At 33.8% G+C, this 21,903-nt stretch overlaps 4 protein-coding genes across 4 annotated transcripts; 2 read left to right on the forward strand and 2 right to left on the reverse strand.

Annotated features, from left to right (window-relative positions):
* The first annotated feature begins 5,873 nt into the window (after positions 1 to 5,873).
* LOC107634811 (E3 ubiquitin-protein ligase AIRP2) lies at positions 5,874 to 7,891 on the forward strand. The gene is made up of 5 exons (XM_016338224.3): positions 5,874 to 6,633; positions 6,759 to 6,921; positions 7,025 to 7,091; positions 7,184 to 7,409; positions 7,511 to 7,891. Exons 1-5 carry the CDS (start codon positions 6,554 to 6,556, stop codon positions 7,716 to 7,718), a joined length of 744 nt encoding a protein of 247 aa, XP_016193710.1. The 5' UTR covers positions 5,874 to 6,553; the 3' UTR covers positions 7,719 to 7,891.
* Positions 7,892 to 11,789: 3,898 nt separating this feature from the next.
* On the forward strand, positions 11,790 to 14,615 carry LOC107632023 (two-component response regulator ARR11). The gene is made up of 5 exons (XM_016335645.3): positions 11,790 to 12,442; positions 12,674 to 12,826; positions 12,908 to 13,309; positions 13,407 to 13,483; positions 13,579 to 14,615. The coding sequence occupies exons 1-5, from the start codon at positions 12,310 to 12,312 to the stop codon at positions 14,416 to 14,418; spliced, it is 1,605 nt and encodes a 534-aa protein (XP_016191131.1). The 5' UTR covers positions 11,790 to 12,309; the 3' UTR covers positions 14,419 to 14,615.
* On the reverse strand, positions 14,608 to 16,489 carry LOC107632024 (stemmadenine O-acetyltransferase). The gene is made up of 2 exons (XM_016335647.3): positions 15,841 to 16,489; positions 14,608 to 15,369 (listed from the first exon to the last, which is right to left on the reverse strand). The coding sequence occupies exons 1-2, from the start codon at positions 16,465 to 16,467 to the stop codon at positions 14,659 to 14,661; spliced, it is 1,338 nt and encodes a 445-aa protein (XP_016191133.1). The 5' UTR covers positions 16,468 to 16,489; the 3' UTR covers positions 14,608 to 14,658.
* Positions 16,490 to 19,198: 2,709 nt separating this feature from the next.
* On the reverse strand, positions 19,199 to 20,645 carry LOC107632025 (17,18-epoxy-17-hydroxycur-19-ene N-malonyltransferase). Its single transcript, XM_016335648.3, has one exon. It carries the CDS (start codon positions 20,603 to 20,605, stop codon positions 19,307 to 19,309), a length of 1,299 nt encoding a protein of 432 aa, XP_016191134.1. The 5' UTR covers positions 20,606 to 20,645; the 3' UTR covers positions 19,199 to 19,306.
* Positions 20,646 to 21,903: the final 1,258 nt, after the last annotated feature.

Genomic DNA, 21,903 nt, shown 5'->3' on the forward strand with positions numbered 1-21,903 from the left:
CTTTTTCCTTTGGAAACTGAAGATTAAGACAATTTTGAAAAAAAAGAATTGCTTAGAAGCAATAGAAGGCAGGCCTACCAGTACTCTTGATGACAAGTGGAAAGAAATGGAGGGAAACGCCGTTGCCAATTTACACTTGGCTATGGCAGAGTCTGTATTGTCAAGCATCTCCGAAAAACAGACAGCAAAGGAGATTTGGGAGGCACTCACTAAGTTGTACGAGGTAAAGTTACTTCACAACAAGATATTCATGAAAAGGAAGCTCTATACTCTTCGTATGAGTGAATCCACATCAGTGACGGATCACATCAACAATATTAATACTATATTTTTACAACTGACATACATGAAGTGTCAAATTGTAGAAAATAAACGTGTTGAACTTCTTCTCCAAAATTTACCAGACTTGTATGGTCAGCATCACAAATAACAACATTGTTGATCAACTTCGATTTGATGATGTTGCTGTCGCTATTCTTGAAAAAGAAAGTAGGCGCAAAAATAAAGATTATCGAACGAAAAGTTCAAAACAAGTAGAAGCTTTGTCGGTGATGAGAGGCGGATCAACGGAACGTGGCTCTAGTAGGAGTCAAAGTCGTGGTAGATTAAGGTCTTGAAAGAAAAACCTTACTTGTTACAATTGTGGCAAGAAAGGACACTTGAAGAAAGATTGTTGAATAAATGACCATTTGTACCCATGAGAGATGAAAACGCTGATATTTGTATCCATGATATCCTGAAACTAAAGTTATACCCATGATAGATGCCCTCCGTGTGACAAAAGTGTCCTGGCCTGGATCTGAGCTTGGTTCGTGGGAATCCGATCCTAAGTGGCACTCCAAACCCCCCAAATCCATATCTTAGTTGTCCATCTTAGGGTATTCCAAACTCCCGTGGCCGCTAGATCCAGAAGACCTTCAACAACATCAAGATCACCATCCTCTGCGGTTTCGTCACCATCCTTGTCCTTCGCGGTACCATCGGTGTCAACCTCTCCTCCTCCGACACTGATGCCGTCAACCAGAGTCTCATCAAGGAGACCAACCGCATTCTCACTGAGATCCACTCTGACTCTGACCCCGACGACAACGACACCCCTTTCAGTCCTAACGCCCTGCCGCCTTCTCCTTAGTCCCCAAGATCTCCGATTGGGATCAACAACACCAACAATGGCTCCAGCAAAACCCTGAATACCCAAATTTTGTGAGAGGTAAAGCTTGAATCTTGCTCCTCATTAGTTCACCACCAAAACCCTGTGACAACCCAATTGGTGATCATTACTTGTTGAAGTCGATTAAGAACAAAATTGGTTACTGTAGATTGCACGGGATTGAGATTGTGTACAATTTGGCGCATTTGGATAAGGAACTTGCTGGGTATTGGGCCAAATTTCCAATGATTAGAAGGTTGATGTTCTCACACCCTGAGGTGGAGTGGATTTGGTGGATGGATAGTGATGCTTTCTTCACTGACATGGTTTTTGAGCTTCCTTTGTCTAAGTATGATGATTACAATTTGGTACTTCATGGATTTGAATACCCTAAGATGGAAAACTACACCAATAATAACTAAGATATGGATTTGGGAGTTTAGAGTGCCACCTAGGATCGGATTCCCACGAACCAAGCTCAGATCCAAGTCAGGGCACTTTTGTCACACGGAGGGCATCTATCATGTGTATAACTTTAGTCTCAGGCTATCATGGGTACAAATGTCAGCATTTTCATCTCTTATGGGTACAAATAGTCATTTATTCAAAGATTGTTGGTTCAACAAGAAGAGCATGGAAATGTCTTGTGCATCAAAGCTGCTATTAGTCATGAAGACAATAAACCACTAGCTGATGTTTGGCTATTGGATTGTGCAGTAACATATCACATAACTCCACATCATGAGTGGTTTAGCACTTATGAACCTATTTCAAAAGTATTTGTACTCATGGGAGATGATCATGCCTTAGAAATTGTGGGAATTGGTACCATCAAAATTAAGATGTTTGATGGTTCCATCCATACAGTTCAAGGTGTAAGACATGTGAATGGCCTGAGAAAAAATTTGTTATCTGTTGGGCTATTAGATTCTCAAGGGTACAAGATTAATATTGAAAGTGGATCGTTGAAGGTGACTAATAGTGCTCCTGTGATCATGAAGATAAAATGGCTAACAACCAATCTCTACATGCTTTCTGGAGATACAATTTGAGATGCAGAAGCATCAGATGTATCTGCAAACCAAGAAGACACAACGATGTTGTGGCATCACAAATTAGGCAATATGTCAGAACGTGATCTACAAGTTCTTGCAGAATGTAATCTCCTTCCAGGGATTAAAATAGTGAATATATCTTTCTGTGAGCACTGTGTGACAAGCAAGCAGTATAAATTAAAGTTTGAAATATCAACTGTTAGAAGTAAGCACATACTAAACTTGATTCATTCTAATTTATGAGAATCACCAGAATGATCACTAGGAGGAGCAAAATATTTTGTCTCCTTCATAGATGATTATTCACGAAGAGTGTGGGTATTCCCCATCAAGAAGAAGTCAGATGTGTTTCCAGTATTCAAGGAGTTTAAAGCGCGAATAGAGCTTGAAATTGGAAAGAAAAATAAAGTGTTTGATGGCAGACAATATAGGAGAATACACTGATGGTGATTTTATTGCATTTTGCAAGCACGAGGGTATTCAGAGACAATTCACAGTTGCATATACACCTCAACAAAATGGTGTTGCCGAGTGGATGAATAGAACTCTTCTAGAAAGAATTCGAGCTATGTTACAAACTGCAGGATTAGCTAAGTCTTTCTGGCCAGAAGCAGTTAAAACAGCCTGCTATAATTGGGTTGAAAACTCCAATGGAGATGTGACAAAGTAAGCCACCTGATTATTCTTCTCTCTATATGTTTGGATGTCCTGTTTATGTGATGTTCAATACCCAAGAAAAAACAAAGCTTGATCCTAAATCAAGAAAGTGTATCTTACTGGGCTATGCTAACAATGTAAAGGTGTATCCTTTGTGGGACCCCAATGTCCACAAAGTTATTATCAGTAGAGATATTATATTTGCTGAAAACGAGTTGTAAAAAGAGCAAGAAAACAACAGTAGCACTGAAGAAACTACTACAATACATGAATGGTAAGTCTAGAGAAAAAGACTCTTCTGAAGCAGAACCTGAGCAAGTTGAATAAGGACCAACTAAAGCTCGCAGAATTGAAAAAAACCATCATTGCATGCCGACTATGTCATGACTTGCCATGATGCATATTTTGTTATTGAAGCTGGAGAACCATCAACCTTTCAAGAGGCTATTGAAAGTCTAGATTCTTTTTTATGGATGACAGCCATGCAAGAAGGAATGGAAGCATTATGCAGAAACAAGACGTGGGAGCTTGTCCTACTCCCGGACAAAAGGAAAGCAATTGGTAACAAATGGATTTACAAAATAAAGTGTGACAATTACAATCAGATAGAACGTTATCGTGCAAGACTAGTGGTGAAGGAATTTGCTCAGAAAGAAGGTATTGATTTCAATGAAATTTTTTCTTCAGTAGTTAAAATTTTTACATTAAGAGTAGTTCTTGCTATATGTGTTGTGTATGACTTACATCTTACATCTAGAACAACTAGATGTAAAGACTGTCTTTCTTCATAGTGAACTTGAAGAAAAAAGTATATATGCTCTAACCAGAAGGCTTTGAAGAATCAGGAAAAGAAAACTTGATTTGCAAGTTAACCAAAATTCTGTACGGCTTAAAGTAGGCGCCGAGATGTTGGTACAAGAGATTTGATTCCTTCATTATTAGCCTTGATTACAATATACTTCAGTCAGACTATTGTACTTATTAGAAGAGGTCTAGTAATGATGATTTCATCATTCTGCTGTTGTACGTGGATGACATATTGGTGATAGACCCCAACAAAGATTATGTCCAGGAATTAAAGGCTCAGTTGGTTAGGGAGTTCGATATGAAGGATATGGGGATGCAGATTTGCCAAGACAGAAAAGATAGGAAGATTTGGCTATCCCAAGAAAATTACTTGATGAAGGTCTTGCGGCGCTTTAACATGCAAGAGTGTAAGCCAATATCAACCCCACTTCTTGTCAATTTTAAATTATCTTCTGAGATATGTCCTAGTAGTGAAGCAGAAAAGATAGAAATGTCTTGAATGTGGGAAGTCTTATGGTCGGCAGATTCATGACAAATCCAGAAAAAGAGCACTAGAGTGCTACGAAGAGGATCCTGAAATATATCAAAGGAACCTTTAATATTACTTTATATTTTGGAGAATCTGAATTTACCATAAAAAATTATGTTGACTCTGATTTCGTAAGAGATCTTAACAAAAGAAAATCCACTACAGGCTATGTGTTCACACTTGCAGGAAGTGCAGTAAGTTAGTTATCAAAATTACAAGTAGTTGTAGCATTATCAACTACAGAAGTTAAATATATGACAACTACGCTATCTTGTAAGGAAGCAATTTGGTTGCAAAGGTTAATGGAGGAACTCGAACGCAATCAGGTTATGATTCTAATATTTTGTGACAGTCAGAGTGCCTTGCACATTGCAAGGAATCCAGTCTTTCACTCAAGAACGAAGTACATAGGCGTTCAATATCATTTTGTTCGTGAAGTAGTGGAGGAAGGAAAAGTGGATATGCAAAAAATCCACATCAATGACAATTTTGCATATATCATGACAAAACTAATCAATACAGATAAATTTAATTGGTGCAGATCTTCTCTTGACTTATTGAAAATATGAGCAGTATGAATACACCAAAAGAATAATTTTGAGTGGGAGATTGTGAAAAAGAAGAAGCAAAATTCTTCTTTTGGTTTAAAGTCAACAAAAATAGCTAGAGGTTATAAGTGATACAAGTCGAGCATGATGAAGTTTCAAGAAAATTAAAGAACATTATAGAACTAAAACTTGGTTTAGAATCTTAGAAAACTCATGAAACTACTTGTAAGTTGTCCAACTTGCATAGTCAAAGTTCTAATAAAAATTTACAACTTGAAGATAAATTAGTTTAGTTACAATTTTTGACTTAGTCTAAGAATGAGTTGTTACATAAGTTAATATTTATCAACTTGTCATACAACTTGATAAAAATAAATGTACAAGAAGACTCTAGTACACACACTTGTGCAATTTGTGCACAACTTGATCAACTTATAAATCAAATACACCTCCACAAAATATTTTATACAGAGAGTTAAGACATTTGCTAATATATGTCATGTTTTGCATAGAACTAGTGAGTAAAATTTATAGAGAAAAGTAATAAGGTCTCTCATATGTATAATTCCTTTGCATGAATTTTCATAATATATAAGAGAATATTATAGACTTCTTTATATATTGTAAGAGATTATAATTTTACCATTTTATCATATTATTTTTATTATTATCTATATTTTTATTCAATTCTATCTATTTCTCATTCACAAATTTTAGTTGCATTATTTTGTCCCTGTTCATATATCATCTATGTTCCTGGTTGCCTACACGGTTATCTGTGGCCCATACTTTTAATATTTGGCAGAATATTTAAAGGGTCAGCCAAACACGCCCCTTCTTGGTCACGCTTTTGGGCCTTAAGACTTGTGGAATAAGGACAGGCCTATAAACTGGACCGACAGTGATATACTGATATGCATTTATGTGACCCAATTTATCTTTTTCTTTATTTATTAAAAAAAAAAATCCTTTCTAACTGCATTGTGCCGAGTCAATAATGCTCTATGATTCTATGTACTTGACTCATTCATGAACAGCCTCCACAGATTAAAGTAGGTAACCAAAATATGAGTAACAAATGTACTTATTAAATTTAAATTAAAGGCTTGATGTATATAGATAAGGTCAAGAGCCAAGACACTTTAAAGTAGAGGATGTAAATAGGTGACAACTGGTTTCAACAAGAAAAAAAATTGTTGCAGCCGCGCATTATTAATGTCCCTTATGCAAGAAAGATGAGAAAAAGAGAGGGAGGGAAAAGTTTTTGAGAGGACTGAAACCGAAAGCACAAAATGTTAGACTTTAGAGTAGGGGAGTAAATAAATATGATACTATACAATGTGTCTTGCTATGAGACTCTAACCAGATTAGACAATTATCAAAGACAAATGGTTAAACACGCTGCATTGCAGTTGACCACAGAGAATTGAATTAATGCGCAAGAAAAATAGGTAACAAAGTGAGAGAAGGCATCCTTTTCTTTCCTTAATAATCCTTATATGGTGGCCAAGTTTGAATATTAAGCTAACTTCTTTTCTATCTATCTATCTATCTATCTATCTACCCTCTCACAACAAGGTCTCTTTCTCTCTTTCATCTTCCTTCTTCATCTGCTTGTCTTCTTCTTTATTTAGAGATACCCCTCCTTCTAATCCATGCAATAATCAATATTCTCTTTGTGGTACAACAAACAAATTAAAATAGCTCCCTTGGAGTAGCAACAACAACATAGCTTTCTTTTACTATATCACCCTTTTCCGTTTTCCCTTCTATTTTTTGTTCTTTTCTTCTTCCTTGTTGGGACTTAATGGTGCAAATACAATCCAATAGTTCTTTCAGAGAATCTCTCAAGGCTCTTGAAGATGATATCCAACATGCCAACACACTGTAAGAAATTTTCTTTCTTCTTCTTAGATATCAGTTTCAAAAACTATCACAAATATCAATTTTTTTAATATACCATTTTGTCCAAATTGACTGCTACATAAATAAAGAAAAATTCAAAATTGCAGGGCATCAGCACTCCCTAGAGATTATAATGGGAGCTATATCCAAATGAAATTATGTTACAGCCCTTTTGCTCCTCTTTTCTTGTCATTGATTGAGTGGTTGGATTTTAGTTGCACAGATGATATTCCCCATTGTTTGGGATTACTCCACATTCTTATATCCAATGTGAGTCATCATATCATCACCATTTTCCCACTTTCATGCCCTTATTTTCCTCTTTTCTACATCTAGTTTCAATGAACTTGCTGCATACTATGTTTTTATATAGGTATACATTGATGGAATGCCATCTATTTCCTCAAAAGAAAGGATAGCCTCTCTAAGAGAATTCTATGGTATGTTATGTCTTCCTTCTTGCCTCTTTAATCAATTTTTTCACTTCAATTATGTGATTGACTTGTTTAAAATGGTGAAAATTCTCCTGCAGCTGTAATATACCCTTCGCTCCGATTACTCGAAGGCGAGTTCAATGTGTCCAGAATCAGAGACCACAGAAGCAATTGCAGCCAAATTGTGAGCAGAAAAAGGCTTGAAAAGTTTCTTGATGAAGACCAAGAGGGAGATGATGAATGTGACATATGCATGGAGAAGAGCAGGAAGATGGTGCTTCCTAATTGTGTGCATTCCTTGTGCATTAGCTGCTTCCATGATTGGTACACTCAAATCAAACACTTTGATACACTTGTTCTGTTCTCAAATTAAGTGTGGCCAATTATTTGATGTTGCTAATAAAGTGTGACATGAAATCTTGTAGGTATTTGAGATCAGAATCATGTCCATTTTGCCGTGGAAGCCTCAAAAGGGTTAGTTCTACAGATTTATGGGAGGTTATTGGAGACAGTGATGTAATTGACCGAGCTACACTTGCAATGGATAATATAAGACGTTTCTACCTTTTCATGGAAACTTTGACACTTAATATCCCTGATGCACATGTCTATGCATTTAACTACATGTTATGAATTGATTTGAATTCAATGTAAATTGGAAGATGATTACTACTTGTAAGAAAATTTTGAAACTTGTGTAATCTGTAATGAACATGTTGAAGTGCCCTTCTCAATTATGAATTGTATATAGATGTAATTAATCAAAACAAATCAAGTGCTGATAAGCCTAAGATTGTTGTTGCCAATTGAAGGTGCAATAAGGTTATGCCAGTTTAGTGTTTTACTCATTTTAAAAAAAAGATTTAATATGAGTTCTCATAAGTTGGCAAAAACTGTAATGCCTTGATCAACTAGGCAAGTGAACAATGTTGATTCTATCAAATTGGAGGACAGAACTAAGACTAATTTTCTTCTAAATGCTTTGCTTGTTGCTCACACTAATTTTAGTTCCTCAAGATAGCGTTTATTTTCATCGACTGAAACTAAGATGGGAGAGTAAGATTTAGTATTGTGTTTGGTGGTCTGGAACTAAAATTTTAGTCCCTTCAATATCTCCAGAAATTGGAAATACAGAGGACTGAAATTTTTTGGGATGGAAATTGAAATTTTAATAATATTTCTTCTCAAAAATATTTTTATTTAACTTTTCAAATTTTAAATCTACCATTCAATCTCTATATTTATCTTAAATTAGACATAATACTGACACATAACTCAATTTAGTATATTTTACACCAAACACAATATAAAGACTCAATTTAATTTCTGTCTTTCAGTCTCCATTTTCCGGTCTCAACTCTCAATCCCTGTCTTTTTTTCAAATGTAGCCTAATAACTTTCATCATAGTAGTCCCATGCCACACTGACATGTTAATTTACCTGTATTTGATTATTCATACTGTCTAGTTCATACTTCGTCCCTATAATTAAAAGGATTGTTTGACAAAAAAGTTAAAATAAAAATTTTATGTTCAAAAAGTAATTTTTTATCCTATGGTCTTATCTATTAAGTCTGGAAAAGATAGATACACACAATTTTGTTAGAAGTTGAACATGCACCTCGAATTACAAGACAACAACTTTAGCATTATTCCAACTTCCAAGACTCACCTTTGTTATAATCTCCATGTTAAAGAGAGAGAGACACAGAACCTAAAGTCCTTAAGATTCTGTTTAAGAGATGAAGTTCTAGAAATGACCCTGTGATATCCCAAATGGAAAGTGACTCAAATGATAAGTAGAATGGATTACAGTGTTTCAGCAATAACAATAGGACCACATATATTATATTACTTTGTTCTCAAAAAAGTATTTGAAAGCAAGTGGTTCAAAATGATTAGTTGCAATCAAGCATACACTCTAATTTCAATTCTTATTGCATTACACAACATATTCTCATATAGTCACAGACAGAATAATGAAAAAAAAAAAAAAACCTTGACAATGAAAAAGTAAATAAATTCCAAAGAGAATAAGCCAGGTAAAAAGAGCTACTGAGGAAAGCATCATAGAGGGAGAACAAGGCAGAAACCATTTTCATTAACTTTGAATTAAATTAATGAAAAGCTATATTCCACTTAGCATAAGTTGCAAGGACTTGATCCTATTAACTATTTTTTATGTTCATTTTTTCCAATCATAAGAAGCCTCACCACCCTCTCTTTTAAGTAAATAATTCTCTCCTTATCATAAAAGAATTTCCTAGTGGGAATTTTTTGTTAGGTTCATTCACTCATTTAATTTATCAGTTTTTTTTTTTTTTTTGGCTTATTACAATTAGTTTCCTTTTTCCTTTTCCTAAAACTTCTTCCGTACCCTCACCCCACTACACAAAATGTATGCCTTTGAATCCAAAACTTACTTTTCTACAAAGACAAAAAGAGAAGAAAGCTAGTTAACTATATGAACAAAAAGGTCTCTATTTATTTAAATATGAATAAAGCTTGTGACTAAGGTTATGGAATGAAATCAATCTCAATCAATAGTATATAGAAAAGGAGTGGGGGAAAACAAGAAGAAATAAAAAGAAGCAAGAAGTGCATATTGCTTTAGCTACTACTGTTGGTAATGGAACTTAATTAAATGATAATTGGTTGGAAATAAATGATTATTTAAAAGAGGTTTATAAAAGATGTCACATTTGAGGGTGTGTGTGAAGTGTGAAGTGTCATGCGGTGCAGATGGAGCTATCTTGGCCTTTCAAATGTTAAGTTGGTTTGGTATCGTGGCCTCTATCAATGTACATGATTAACTACATACCTATCTATTATTCCTGGATCCTAGAATTGTTATCCATTGCATGCTGCTCTTGTAACCTTTTTTTTCTTTTATTTTTTGTATTATTAGTCACATAAAAATAATTTCACGTCTAAATGTATTAAGTAAAAATAATAATTAAAAATTTTAATTTAATTAAATACTTCAAACTATCTAATAATTTTTAATTATTATATTCATATAAAAATCAAATCAGTCAATGAACACTTTAGAATATAAAAAGCAGGATAAATATTCGGTATTAATATAAAAAAATATTGAAGTATTATCAGAATTTATTATTTAATTATTAATATTTAAAAATATAAACTAAAATATGTTGTTAGATTACTAAATTAAAAGAATTGAATTAATAATTAAAAGTGATGACTAAAAATAATAAATTTTGATGACTTTTTAATATTTTTTTGATATAATATTCAAAACATTATGTTGAAGATGATTTGATGAATCAATAAAAGCTTTTCCTTAAAGTAAATTTGGATCAAATGCTTATAGAAATGCAACAACCAATAACTTTTTTTTTTTTTTTTGTGTTAATTATATTCTTTGAATCGTCATTTCGGTCCCCGCAAACTTTTGCCATTGGACATATTCATTGTGGAGCACGTAACGGTCTATTCATCATGGTGGCATAATTGGATCCTTTTAGAAATACTTGAGTATTATATAACCCATTGCTCCTAATTAATTTATAACCACATATGTAATTTCTAATTTTAGTTTACTGCTTGGACTCCCCATTGAAATCTATTTCCACTTGTCTGCTAATTCCTATTTTCATTTACACTTAAGGGTTCATTGTGTTAAGTGTTTATGACACTGATGTTTTGTCCCTCTGCGATTGGAATTGTTTTGTGTTGGTTAGAGTTAGAATTAGGTTGTCTCTTATTTTTTGTTCTTTAGTAATTTGTTTTCAGGTCCGTCGTTACGTGTCGGAAAGCAACATAGTAATTAATGGATTCCAAGACCTAATAAAGGCTCCATTTTACGACATACATAGTAAGTTGAAAACTCGTATGCAGTTGTTTTAAAATTTGGATCTTTTAAATTTTAGATTTTTATTTTAGAGGATAGAGTGAGATCTCTCATTATTGAATATTTTTTTTCTCATATTTTCTCTTGATTCCATGAAATAAATAGTGATAGATCATATCTTACCTTCTAAAATAAAATTTAGAGAATCCAAATTCGATGTTTTATATCTCAAGTTAATATTTAAAAATTATTAAATAATTTGATAAATTTAACTAAATTATTATCTAATAATATTCAAGTATCAATAAAATAACTGCATTTTATTATATAGAAATTGTACTATTTTTTTAATAATAAAAAAAGCTCTAAAATAAGGTTATAAGTACGGAAAAAGTTGCTTTAAAGTTTAAAGGGATAAATACGTTATACGTGACATAAATGGTTTGGTTAGGAACACTACTTATCCAAGTAGATGTGGTTTACCGGGTGTCATACTTTATCACGATGACATTTAAAAAAATAAAAGAAAATAGATTAATCTTCAAATATTGAATTATCTATAGTCACCAAAAAAATATTGAATTATCTATTAATTTAAATTCAATTAAGAAGAGAAACAACAATGCTTGGTAGCAATATTCAATTTAAAGTATATATTTTCCCACTTATTTTCTGAGTCAGTAATCAGAAGTGGGATTGTTGCATACAAAATAGAGACCATGGTGTTTATGTATAATATATTTCATGTCACCTTTCTTTTTTGTTGCTGAATTCCATAAAGAAAACGGTTTTGGATTCTCAGTTGATTCTTACTCAGCTTATATATAGACCGTACATATGTTCAACCTCACAAGCAACATAAATATAAATTTAAAAAAAAAAAAAAAAAAAACCAACCCGCCATTATAATATGTTGTGTATTGTTGGAAATTAAGACTTCCAAAATAATATATATTAAGTATAAACTACACTTAGAAATCAGAATACTTGTTAGCTGCTAAACCAACATTATTAGAAGCATGATGACTCTTTGAAGTTAGAGAGGAGTATCAATCTTCTAATCTTATGTTACTGCTAAACTAACTCAGTGTTTTTCAGCTTCTTGATTAATTAAGTAGTTAATTATATCTCCTGTTGAGTAAATTAATGTTTGCCACTTGTTGCCAACTTAATTTTCATCAATCGTCACATCTCAAACATTTACTATGACTTGAAGTGTTAAACTCAAAGGAGACATAATGCACTAACAAAACATGTGATCCACTTGGACAGTTAATATTCCCTTACTCTTACCCTTACCCTTTCTCTAATCTCTTCCTTTTTTTATTTTCTCCATCAAAAAACCAAACCACCATTGTTCTTTTCTACTGGAACTCCCAAAAGAAGTGATCCTAGCTAAGTAGGAAGCATGGATAATAATGGTTGCTTGCCATGTACACGTCGTGAAGGTTTTCCAGCTGGACTGAGAGTTCTGGTTGTTGATGATGATCCAACATGGCTTAAGATCCTTGAAAAGATGCTCAAGAAGTGCTCTTACCAAGGTAACTACTAACTGTTTCTTTTACTCATCATATCATTGCTATGGTTTGTTGATATTATTAGGGTCCAATTGTTAATATGATAAGGGATGATGTTTCCTTTCCTTTTCTTTTCTGTTTTAGAATAGTTACAATTTCTTCTTGCTGCTGTGTGTTTATACAAGTGACTCTTACTGCAAATAAAACAAGCATATTTTATATATGCTACTCTGAATCCGATCCCTTGTTTTTCAGTGACTACATGTTGTTTGGCAACGGAGGCTCTGAAGAAGCTTCGAGAGAGGAAAGATGCATTCGACATAGTGATCAGCGATGTAAACATGCCTGACATGAATGGATTCAAGCTTCTTGAGCATGTTGGACTTGAGATGGATCTGCCTGTCATTAGTATGTTATCATTCAAGTTTTTAACTTCATATGATATATATGATTATAACAAAACTAAACTTGATAGTTTAAACTGTGCAGTGATGTCTGTTGATGGAGAAACAAGCAGGGTAATGAAAGGTGTTCAACATGGAGCATGTGATTATCTCCTCAAGCCTATAAGGATGAAAGAACTGCGAAACATATGGCAGCATGTCTTGAGAAAAAGGATTCATGAAGGGAGAGAGTTTGAAAGCCTAGAGGGCTTTGATTTTGAGGGCATTCATCACTTGATGAGAAATGGACAAGATCAATGTTGTGATGATGTGAGCCTCTTTGCATTAGAAGATTGTATCAGTTCAACAAGGAAAAGGAAAGATGCAGATAACAAACACGACGAAAGAGAATTCGGAGATTCTTCTTCAACCAAGAAAGCTAGAGTGGTTTGGTCTGTGGATCTTCATCAGAAGTTTGTCCAAGCAGTGAATCAGATTGGATTTGATAGTAAGTCTATCTCTTAATCAAATAATACAAAAATTGTGATTGCTGACCAAATTAAAACTTTTTCACTATGTTAATAAGACTTTTCTTTGTTTCACAGAAGTTGGTCCCAAGAAAATTCTAGATTTGATGAATGTACCATGGCTTACCAGAGAAAATGTTGCTAGTCATTTGCAGGTAGGTATATGATGATGACTTTCTCTTAGGTGGTAGTGATAATAACCATGAAAGTTCTACTTTTTTATACTAATGAGGGAATTTTTGTCCTGCAGAAATACAGGCTCTACTTGAGTAGGTTGCAGAAGCAGAGAGATCAGAAGAAATGCTCCTCAAGTGGAATAAAGAATCCGGATTTGAATCCGAAAGATCCCGGAAGCTCTAGTATTAAGAACTCTATGAACAAGCAACAAAATGTAGTTTCAATTGACGGCTTCAGATGTCCAAATAATGGATTAGTGCAACTTCATGAATCTGATTTCACTGTGTCAGAGCTTAATAAAACAGAACAAAGAAGAGCACTAGCTACTAATAACATTATTCCGGATCCAAACATGACAAAGGTTTCACAGATAGTCCTTAATCAAACCTTTTCACCTCTCAATTCAGAAGGAAACATTGAAGTATTTGATTGCACCATACCAACACAGTACACTTGGAATCAAGTCCCCAAAAGGAAACTCCAAGATGATCCTAAATCACAATCAATTGCTTCAATGGTATCCAGTCCCTCTGCTGCAAGCTCAATAGCTTCTTCTGCAGTTGACAACATTATTCCGGTTCAGTCCAAAAGCCTTATGGTGAATGATCAATCTTCAGTCACTTCAAATCCGGGCTTGAAAACACAGGAATTTGATGCCAGTCTCATTCCTGAACTGGAATTTTACCAGCAAAACCTACTCTGGGGTGGCGAGGCGGCTTTTTCGCCTTTGGAGGAGGACTTGAATTTCTTTTTGCTACAAAGTGAATGCTACAATGACATGAACTTTGGTATGCACAACATAGACACGTCAGACTATTATTACGATCCAGGGCTTATTGCTGATGTTCCAAACCATTTATTATACGATTCAGCAGATTATTCAGTAGTAGATCAAAGTCTATTCATAGCATGATGGTATGAAATTAAAGAACAATTTATTATTGTTACTATACTTTTTTTTTTCCCTTTTTTGTTGAAGAATTTCAAATGTAATTGACTGATTTGGGGTATTCTTTTCCTCCCAGCATGTATAGAAGAATTAGATGATGTGTGATGGAAAGGCATTATTGTTGAACATATCAACTGAATATATTTAGATCAAACTTTGCTTAACTTGTTATTTATTTCTTAATATTAGAGTACACACACTTGTTCAAGAACATGATGAGCATGTCCAACGGTTTGGTTCAAGAGAAGCATAGCGAAGAAGATGAACGTGACGCTCAAACATGGCCATGTCTTTGTCAAGCATGCACACAACCGCTTCAATCCCTTTCCCATCTCTCGTATCCATCAAAACCACGCTGTTCTTCACAGGACACAAAACAGTGGTCACCCACACTGGCCTCCCCCACCCAAAATCCGCTTCATACGCCGAAAACCTACACCACCCAGAGAAAAACATCATATCTTTCTTCTTCTTCTTCTCCCCATCCTCACAACTACTCTTATTATCAGTAGTAACAGCTTGTCCAAATGTTACGAACTCCGACACGAATTTCAAGTCCCCAAAGTTTCTTACATACTTGTCACAAAACAAAGCTAGGCCTTCTCTTGTTTTGGTCACCAACTCGTGCAACTCCACTTCATCATTGTCCATGGAGGAAGCATAGAAGCTCGAAACCAAGTTCCCTAAGGACTTGTCCGGCAGCGGAGGAATCATTCTCTTGCGGAAGTTGATGGCAGCACGCAAGAGCGTGTTGCTAACACTCAATCCCAACGCCGAAACAGCACACTTGTAAATCAGTGCAACCACAACCTCAAACCTAGTAGGGTTCTCCACCTTCTGAGAAGACGACGACGACGAAACCAAGGCCTTAAGGGAATCAATTTTGGAACCTTCGAACACAAGCCTTCTACACACCTATTATAATAATAATAATAATAATAATAATAATAAGGAAAAGTATAAGTAACCAACAAGATTTTTGAACAATGTGAATTAATAGGATTAAAAGAGTAAATTTAATTAACATTAAATTAGAATGTAGTGTATTTTCATTTGATTGGTGATTGTTCATGTTGTTCAAAATTTTCATTGTTCTCCTAGCACTACCCTAATAATAATAATGCATAAATATATCTATAATTTTTGTATAAAGACTATTTTACCTATATTCATGTAAGGTGGATACTACTATGAAGATGTTACAATTGTCTTTATGTGAAGATGTATCTTTTTTACCATTAGATGATGAATTGAAGGGTTTGATTTTGATATGTTACAAAAATATTATCTTTCTCTAAAGTGTGGCCAAACAAATAAAGCACACTTTTAACAGAAGACTCTTTATAAGAAGATGTTTTTGAGTAGGTACCTTCATGTAATACGTACCATGTTGTGGTGAGGGACGAAGGAATATTGGCGGGGAAGTGGGAAGTGGCTTTGTGGGAAAAGCGAAGCTCCAACATGGGGTAAGGCTACTGTGGTGTGAGGTTGTTGGGTGAGCGTTGACCAATCGTTGAAGAAGTTGAACAAAGTGGAAGCGTCACCAACCTTGTGAGACATGCATACGGTTATGGCCATTCCGCCGCACGCGAAACAGTTAATTTGAACTGCCAACAAGCTCGACTCCAAGCCCATATCCTTCCACTGCAGCTCGTCGGGGAACAAGGGGCTCAAGAGGGCGTCCGTTGGGTTGCGGAGAATGTTGGAGAGATTCTTGGTTTTGATTCTGGTGACCACAAGGGAGACGCCTTCATCGTTGCAGTGTACGGAGGTTGGATCTTTGAACCTGCCGGCAAAAGGGTAGTATATGCATAGAGCTTGGGATAGGGATTTCTTGAGAAGCGATATTTTGGCGGCTTCGTCGGGAGATTCTTGAGGGGCATAAAAGTAAATTAATGGGACTGAGTTTGGACAAACGGCATTGTCGAACAAGGAGAGAGGGTAGTTTCTGAGGTGAGTCGGAGTGGGGGAACACGGTTTGATGCTTTCTCTTGATATCACTTCCATTTCCATCCTTCCAAGTTTTTTCAATGGGAGTGAGAGTCACCGCCATCAAATGTCATTTTAAATATAAATAAATTTATATATTCTATATGATAAAAAAATATAAAATAAACTTAATTAATTAAGAGTTGTGGGTAATAAGTATTATAATTTCAAGATATCTAATTTTATTTTCCACAATATGTTCTAAAAGTCTAATTAGTACTCTAATAACATGAAGTACTATATCTAATTAAAATATAAATTAATTTCTATATATAAGTCATTTAATTAAACAAGTCTAACTAAGTCATTTATACTCATGCACACATTTTTTTTTTGCGTCTTTGCTGCATGTTCTCTTTCTCCTGTTCTTCTTTCTTCGCCACCCCTATATACTTCGTCTTCTTCTCCTTCTTTTTTATTATTTGCTGCATGTTCTCTTTCTCCTGTTCTTCTTTCTTCGCCACCCCTATATACTTCGTCTTCTTCTCCTTCTTTTTTATTATTTTTTTCTTTCGTTATCATTGTTACCAACATCACTACCTCCTCCTCCTCCTTCTCTTTCTCTTTTTTTTTTATTGGAATTTCTTCTCTTCCTTCCTTTTCCTCCTTCTCCTCCATCGTCTTCATCATCACGATGATCATCATTATTATAGTCATCGTCTTCTTCTTATACGTATTGTCGTTATCGTTATCGTTGTTATCGTAGAATTTTTGTCATGTTGATGACGTTGCTTGATTCAAAATCGATTTGGATGTGTTTTTGTTTATTCTTTAGTCATTTTTGTGTATTATTTTTAAACTGAGTTTGTGTGTCGCAATTATTAAATAATTTTGGTTAAGATTAAGATTAACTTATTTAATTTGAATTTGTTTGTCAAAAAAACTTATATGTAACAGAGCTGTTAAAGTATGCATGAGATTGAAAAGATATTTTTGCATTTTAATTAAGAGAATGATATTTATTTGTAACATTTTTTGCAAATAATTATTGTATATTTTTTATGGTATGAAAAATAACTTGTTTTCTTTTATTTCTTATTATCAATCATTTAATTAAACTCACCCTAGCCAAAGAATAAAATATAGTAGTGTGTACTTCATATCTCCAATATTTTATGAAAGTAGCTAGTCCAAGTCCATCCCTTTCCTATCTATATATCATTTCAGAAGCAATCACTTCCAAATAATTGTCCGATCCCACGATTACATTATTAACTTTTGTATTTATGTTATATACTTGGGCAAATAATTCCAGGACCACTTCAATAGCTTGTATATATGTTAATGTATACGTTCATATATACAACAAGGACTGATGACCAACTAATTATGGCAACAACAACATGGCCTATATAATATCTTTTGATGCATGCAGCACAACCTTCCTGACTATATATATATATATGCCTTAAATATATATTTTTTAAAAGGACGAAATGTTGTCAAATATTGTCATGATTGAATTACCATAGAAACCAGATTTAATATCAGTTTTTTTTTTCCTTTTCACTGAATATTTGGATTGGAATGTCAGATTTATGATTTGAATTCGGTGGAGGATAATTTTACTTGCCACAACTGTTCTCATTTTGCTTATTAATTTAACTCGCTCGTTTGGAAGAAGTGATGAATAGCTTGTTTGGGAATAGTTAGTTGGTCATAGGATTATTGTTATGTTACAACAGTTAATTAACGTTCTAATATTCGGTTATTATTTGTAATATATAAAACTCATATATAATTATTTTTATCTAAATTTTATAGTTAAAAATTATTAGATAATATAATTTAGTTAAGTATATTAAATTATTTAATAATTATCATCTATTAATTTTACACAAAAATAATTATATATAAATTTTTATTTTTCTAATATATATATATATATGGAAGTTTTATAAATTATTAATCAATTTATTTAAAAAAAAAGTCATTTACTGGCAGTAGTTGGTGAAAAATGGTCACTGCCAGACAAAAACCTTTTGAAAAGGAAGAAATGATGTCGGACAAATAAAAATCAGATAATGAAATGGTGATACTTTTTCTTAGAGGGTGTGAGAAGAAAAAAGACCGGGAAAAAGGAAAGGTATGATAATAAGACAACGAAAGTAATAGACATAGAAGTTAGGGCGATATATGAAGGAGACGGTAGTAGTTGTAAACTTGTAATTGGTTATTTTGTTACCTATGTGAATAATTTTTTAATTAATTTAATTAAATTTTTATTCTTTATATTTTTTAATTAATTTTTATTATACTAATAAATTATTAAACCAATCTAATTATCAAAATGACCGAATAATTTTGAATTCTTTTACATATAATATAGTTGGCACACAGAATTAGATCGGTCCATTATTTATCCAGCATAATAAGATATTACTGCACTTTTATATAGTACCACGCATGCTCACCATAATGGTAAAATTAAACCCCAAAGAGTGTTAGGGCCAATAAATTTTGTAATGGACCCTAGATTTTTTCATTAAACTGTAGTGACCTTGATAACAATAATAATAAGCATTCTTCATTATAAATCGAGTATTTAGATGGTAAAAATTTATGTACAATTATTTTTATATAAAAATTAATAATAATAAAATATAAAATAATAATTTAATTAAAAAAATATAAATAAATATTTTTTAATTAATTAATTTTAAATAATTAAATAATTATTAATTATATATAAATATAATTTAAAAATATTTATTAATTTATTATTAATTAAATTTTTATTAATAATCTAATAAGATTGATTAATTAAATTTATTAAATTATTTAAGGATTTTCAACCACTAATCTTATAGGACTGAATTTTCATAAAAATAAACACCACACTTAAACACATAATAACGATGGTTCATGCATGAACCTTTGGATTAATAGAAGCATATTGAAGGAGCTCGAAATCACGCTGAAAGACCACCAAATCTTGCTCCTCCATGCTGACAAGAGCTTCAACACCATTCCCATCTCTGGCATCCATCAAAACCACACTGTTCTTGACCGGAGACCCAACACTCGTCACCCACGCCGCCTTCCCCCATCCAAAATCCACCTCATACGTCGGAACCCTACACCAGCTCGCAAAGAAGAACACTCTCTTCTCCGATCCAATCGGACTACTTCTCCTCGCCGTAGTAGCCTTCCTTAGGAACTCAATCACAAATTCCTTATCCCCAAACTTCTTCACACTCTTCTCGCACAACTCAGATAAACCTTCCCTCGTTTCTTCCACCAACTCGTGCAACCCTGCACCTTCCTCCTTTTTCTTTGACACTACGGGGAACGACCAGACCCAGTTCCCTATGGACTTCTCCGGAAGCGGAGGAACCATTCTCCTTCGGAGATTCGCGGCAACAAGCAAAAGAGGCGCGTTAACGTTGCCGCCAAGCCCCAAAGCAGAAACGGCGCGCTTGTAGATCATTCCAATCACAACTTCAACCCGCGACGGGTTCTCAACGCCGTTGGATTTCACCGTTTCCTTCAGGGACTCGATCTTGGAACCCTCGAACACGAGTCTTGCACACACAGTGTTTTGCTTCGTGAACGAGATTTCAGGAAAGACCGGCAAGTCCTCTTGCGGGAATAGAGAAGATCCCGCAACAAGATCCGGCGGGAAAGGTAGTTGATTATTGGTTCGGTTGATAGTAGCCCAGTCATTGACGAAGTTGAAGAGAGTGGAACCGTCGCCGAGTTTGTGAGACAAGCAGACGGCAATGGCGATTCCGCCGCAAGAGAATTGGTTGATTTGGATGGCTAATATGGTGGCATCTGAACCCATGTCCTTCCACTGAAGGCCATCGGGGAAGAGAGGGTTCAGAAGCGATTCGGAGGGGTTGTTGAGAATATATGAGAGGTTGGTTTTGACGTTTGAAACGAGCAATGTGACGCCTCGGTCGTTGCAATGGATGGATCGCTGGTCCCTGTAGGTACCTGCAAAAGGGTAGTATATGGTTAGAACTTTGGATAACGATTTTTTGAGCCTTGATATTCTGGTTGTTACGTCTTCTTCGTTGTTGTTCGGGTAAAAGTAAATTGCCGGGACGTAGTTTCGTGCAACGATGTGGTCTATGAAGGAGAGGTGATGGACTCTGTGGTGCCAAGGTGTAGGTTTAGAGGGTTTGATGCTTTCTCTTGATATTAATTCTCTCTCCATTCTTATTCCCCTGCAATTTAATCGCTCTAATAATTCGATGATGGATGATCACCAATGCGTGCACCAAACTTGATATATATATACAAGCTAAACAGTTATGAATATAAAATATATGTTAAAACATAAATACAAAAATAAATTAAATTATACATGTATTTATATATATAAATATATTAATAATTAATTTTAATGGTTAATTTTAGTGTATATAAATAACATTTTTATATATTACAAAAATACATCTCTTATGTTCACATGCTTACTCCTTGGCAGATCATAACTCAATTCTTTTATAATTTAACCTTTACCATTTATAATTATTCAATTATTTCAACCATAATAAAATAAAATAGTTGTATTATTTTCTAAACATTTTTTGTTGTGACATAAATTTAATCAAAGTAAGAATCAATTACTTTTGAATTAACACATCAACTGATTTTTTTTTTTTTTTTAAGTTATTCTTTCACACATTTTCATTATTTTCTCCTTCTTATATATGTCATATTCACATTAGCTCATGTATTTATGATAAAGGCTGACTAATCCAAGGAATAACCAAATTATTAATTAAACACATATGTCAGTGTATATATATAGAGTAAACCAAGTGATTATTGATTAAAATTATTTCCGTACAAGATTACTTTTTATATTTAGATATATTAAATTATTAATGGATAGAACAAAATCAATATGACTGGCTATGAATTGAATATAGAAAGAGATGTTTATATTGAGGAGTGTTAGGGCCAGCAATTTTTGTGTTTTGTAACCATTAATTGACTACCAATAATGGTTTTAATGGTGTGAGATTAAATTCAATGGCGTGGGATCGTTCAATTTTTTTTTATGGTTAAATGCTGGCCAACTTTTTAAAAAATTGCTGGCTCGCTAAACTTTCCCTGTATATAATAAATAAGTACAGTGGGGAGAACTTGATAAATGAATTGTAGCGTTAAAATAACACACCAAAATTGAACTACTTTTGTTGGACCACATAACAATTAACAAATTGAAATTTTGCGAAAAACAACAATAGCTGATGATAATGATAAGTGATTTGCAGTAATAGTAATCATTTAAATTGTTAGATTCCTAAAAATAAAGAAAAAAGAAACTTAATTAGTTCAATTATTTCGGAGAAAAATAGTCTGGTGATAGCTCTCCTCTATAATAATAAGAACATAATCTTGATGACACATTGAAAATTAGTCGGACATGGTTACTTCACAAATTCTTTTCATATAGATTTCATGGACCACATACATAAGCGAATTGAGATTTATATTAAGGAA

The sequence above is a fragment of the Arachis ipaensis genome, chromosome B3 (genome assembly GCF_059453495.1).
Source record: "Arachis ipaensis isolate K30076 ecotype BB chromosome B3, ASM5945349v1, whole genome shotgun sequence".
Taxonomy (NCBI): Eukaryota; Viridiplantae; Streptophyta; class Magnoliopsida; order Fabales; family Fabaceae; genus Arachis; species Arachis ipaensis.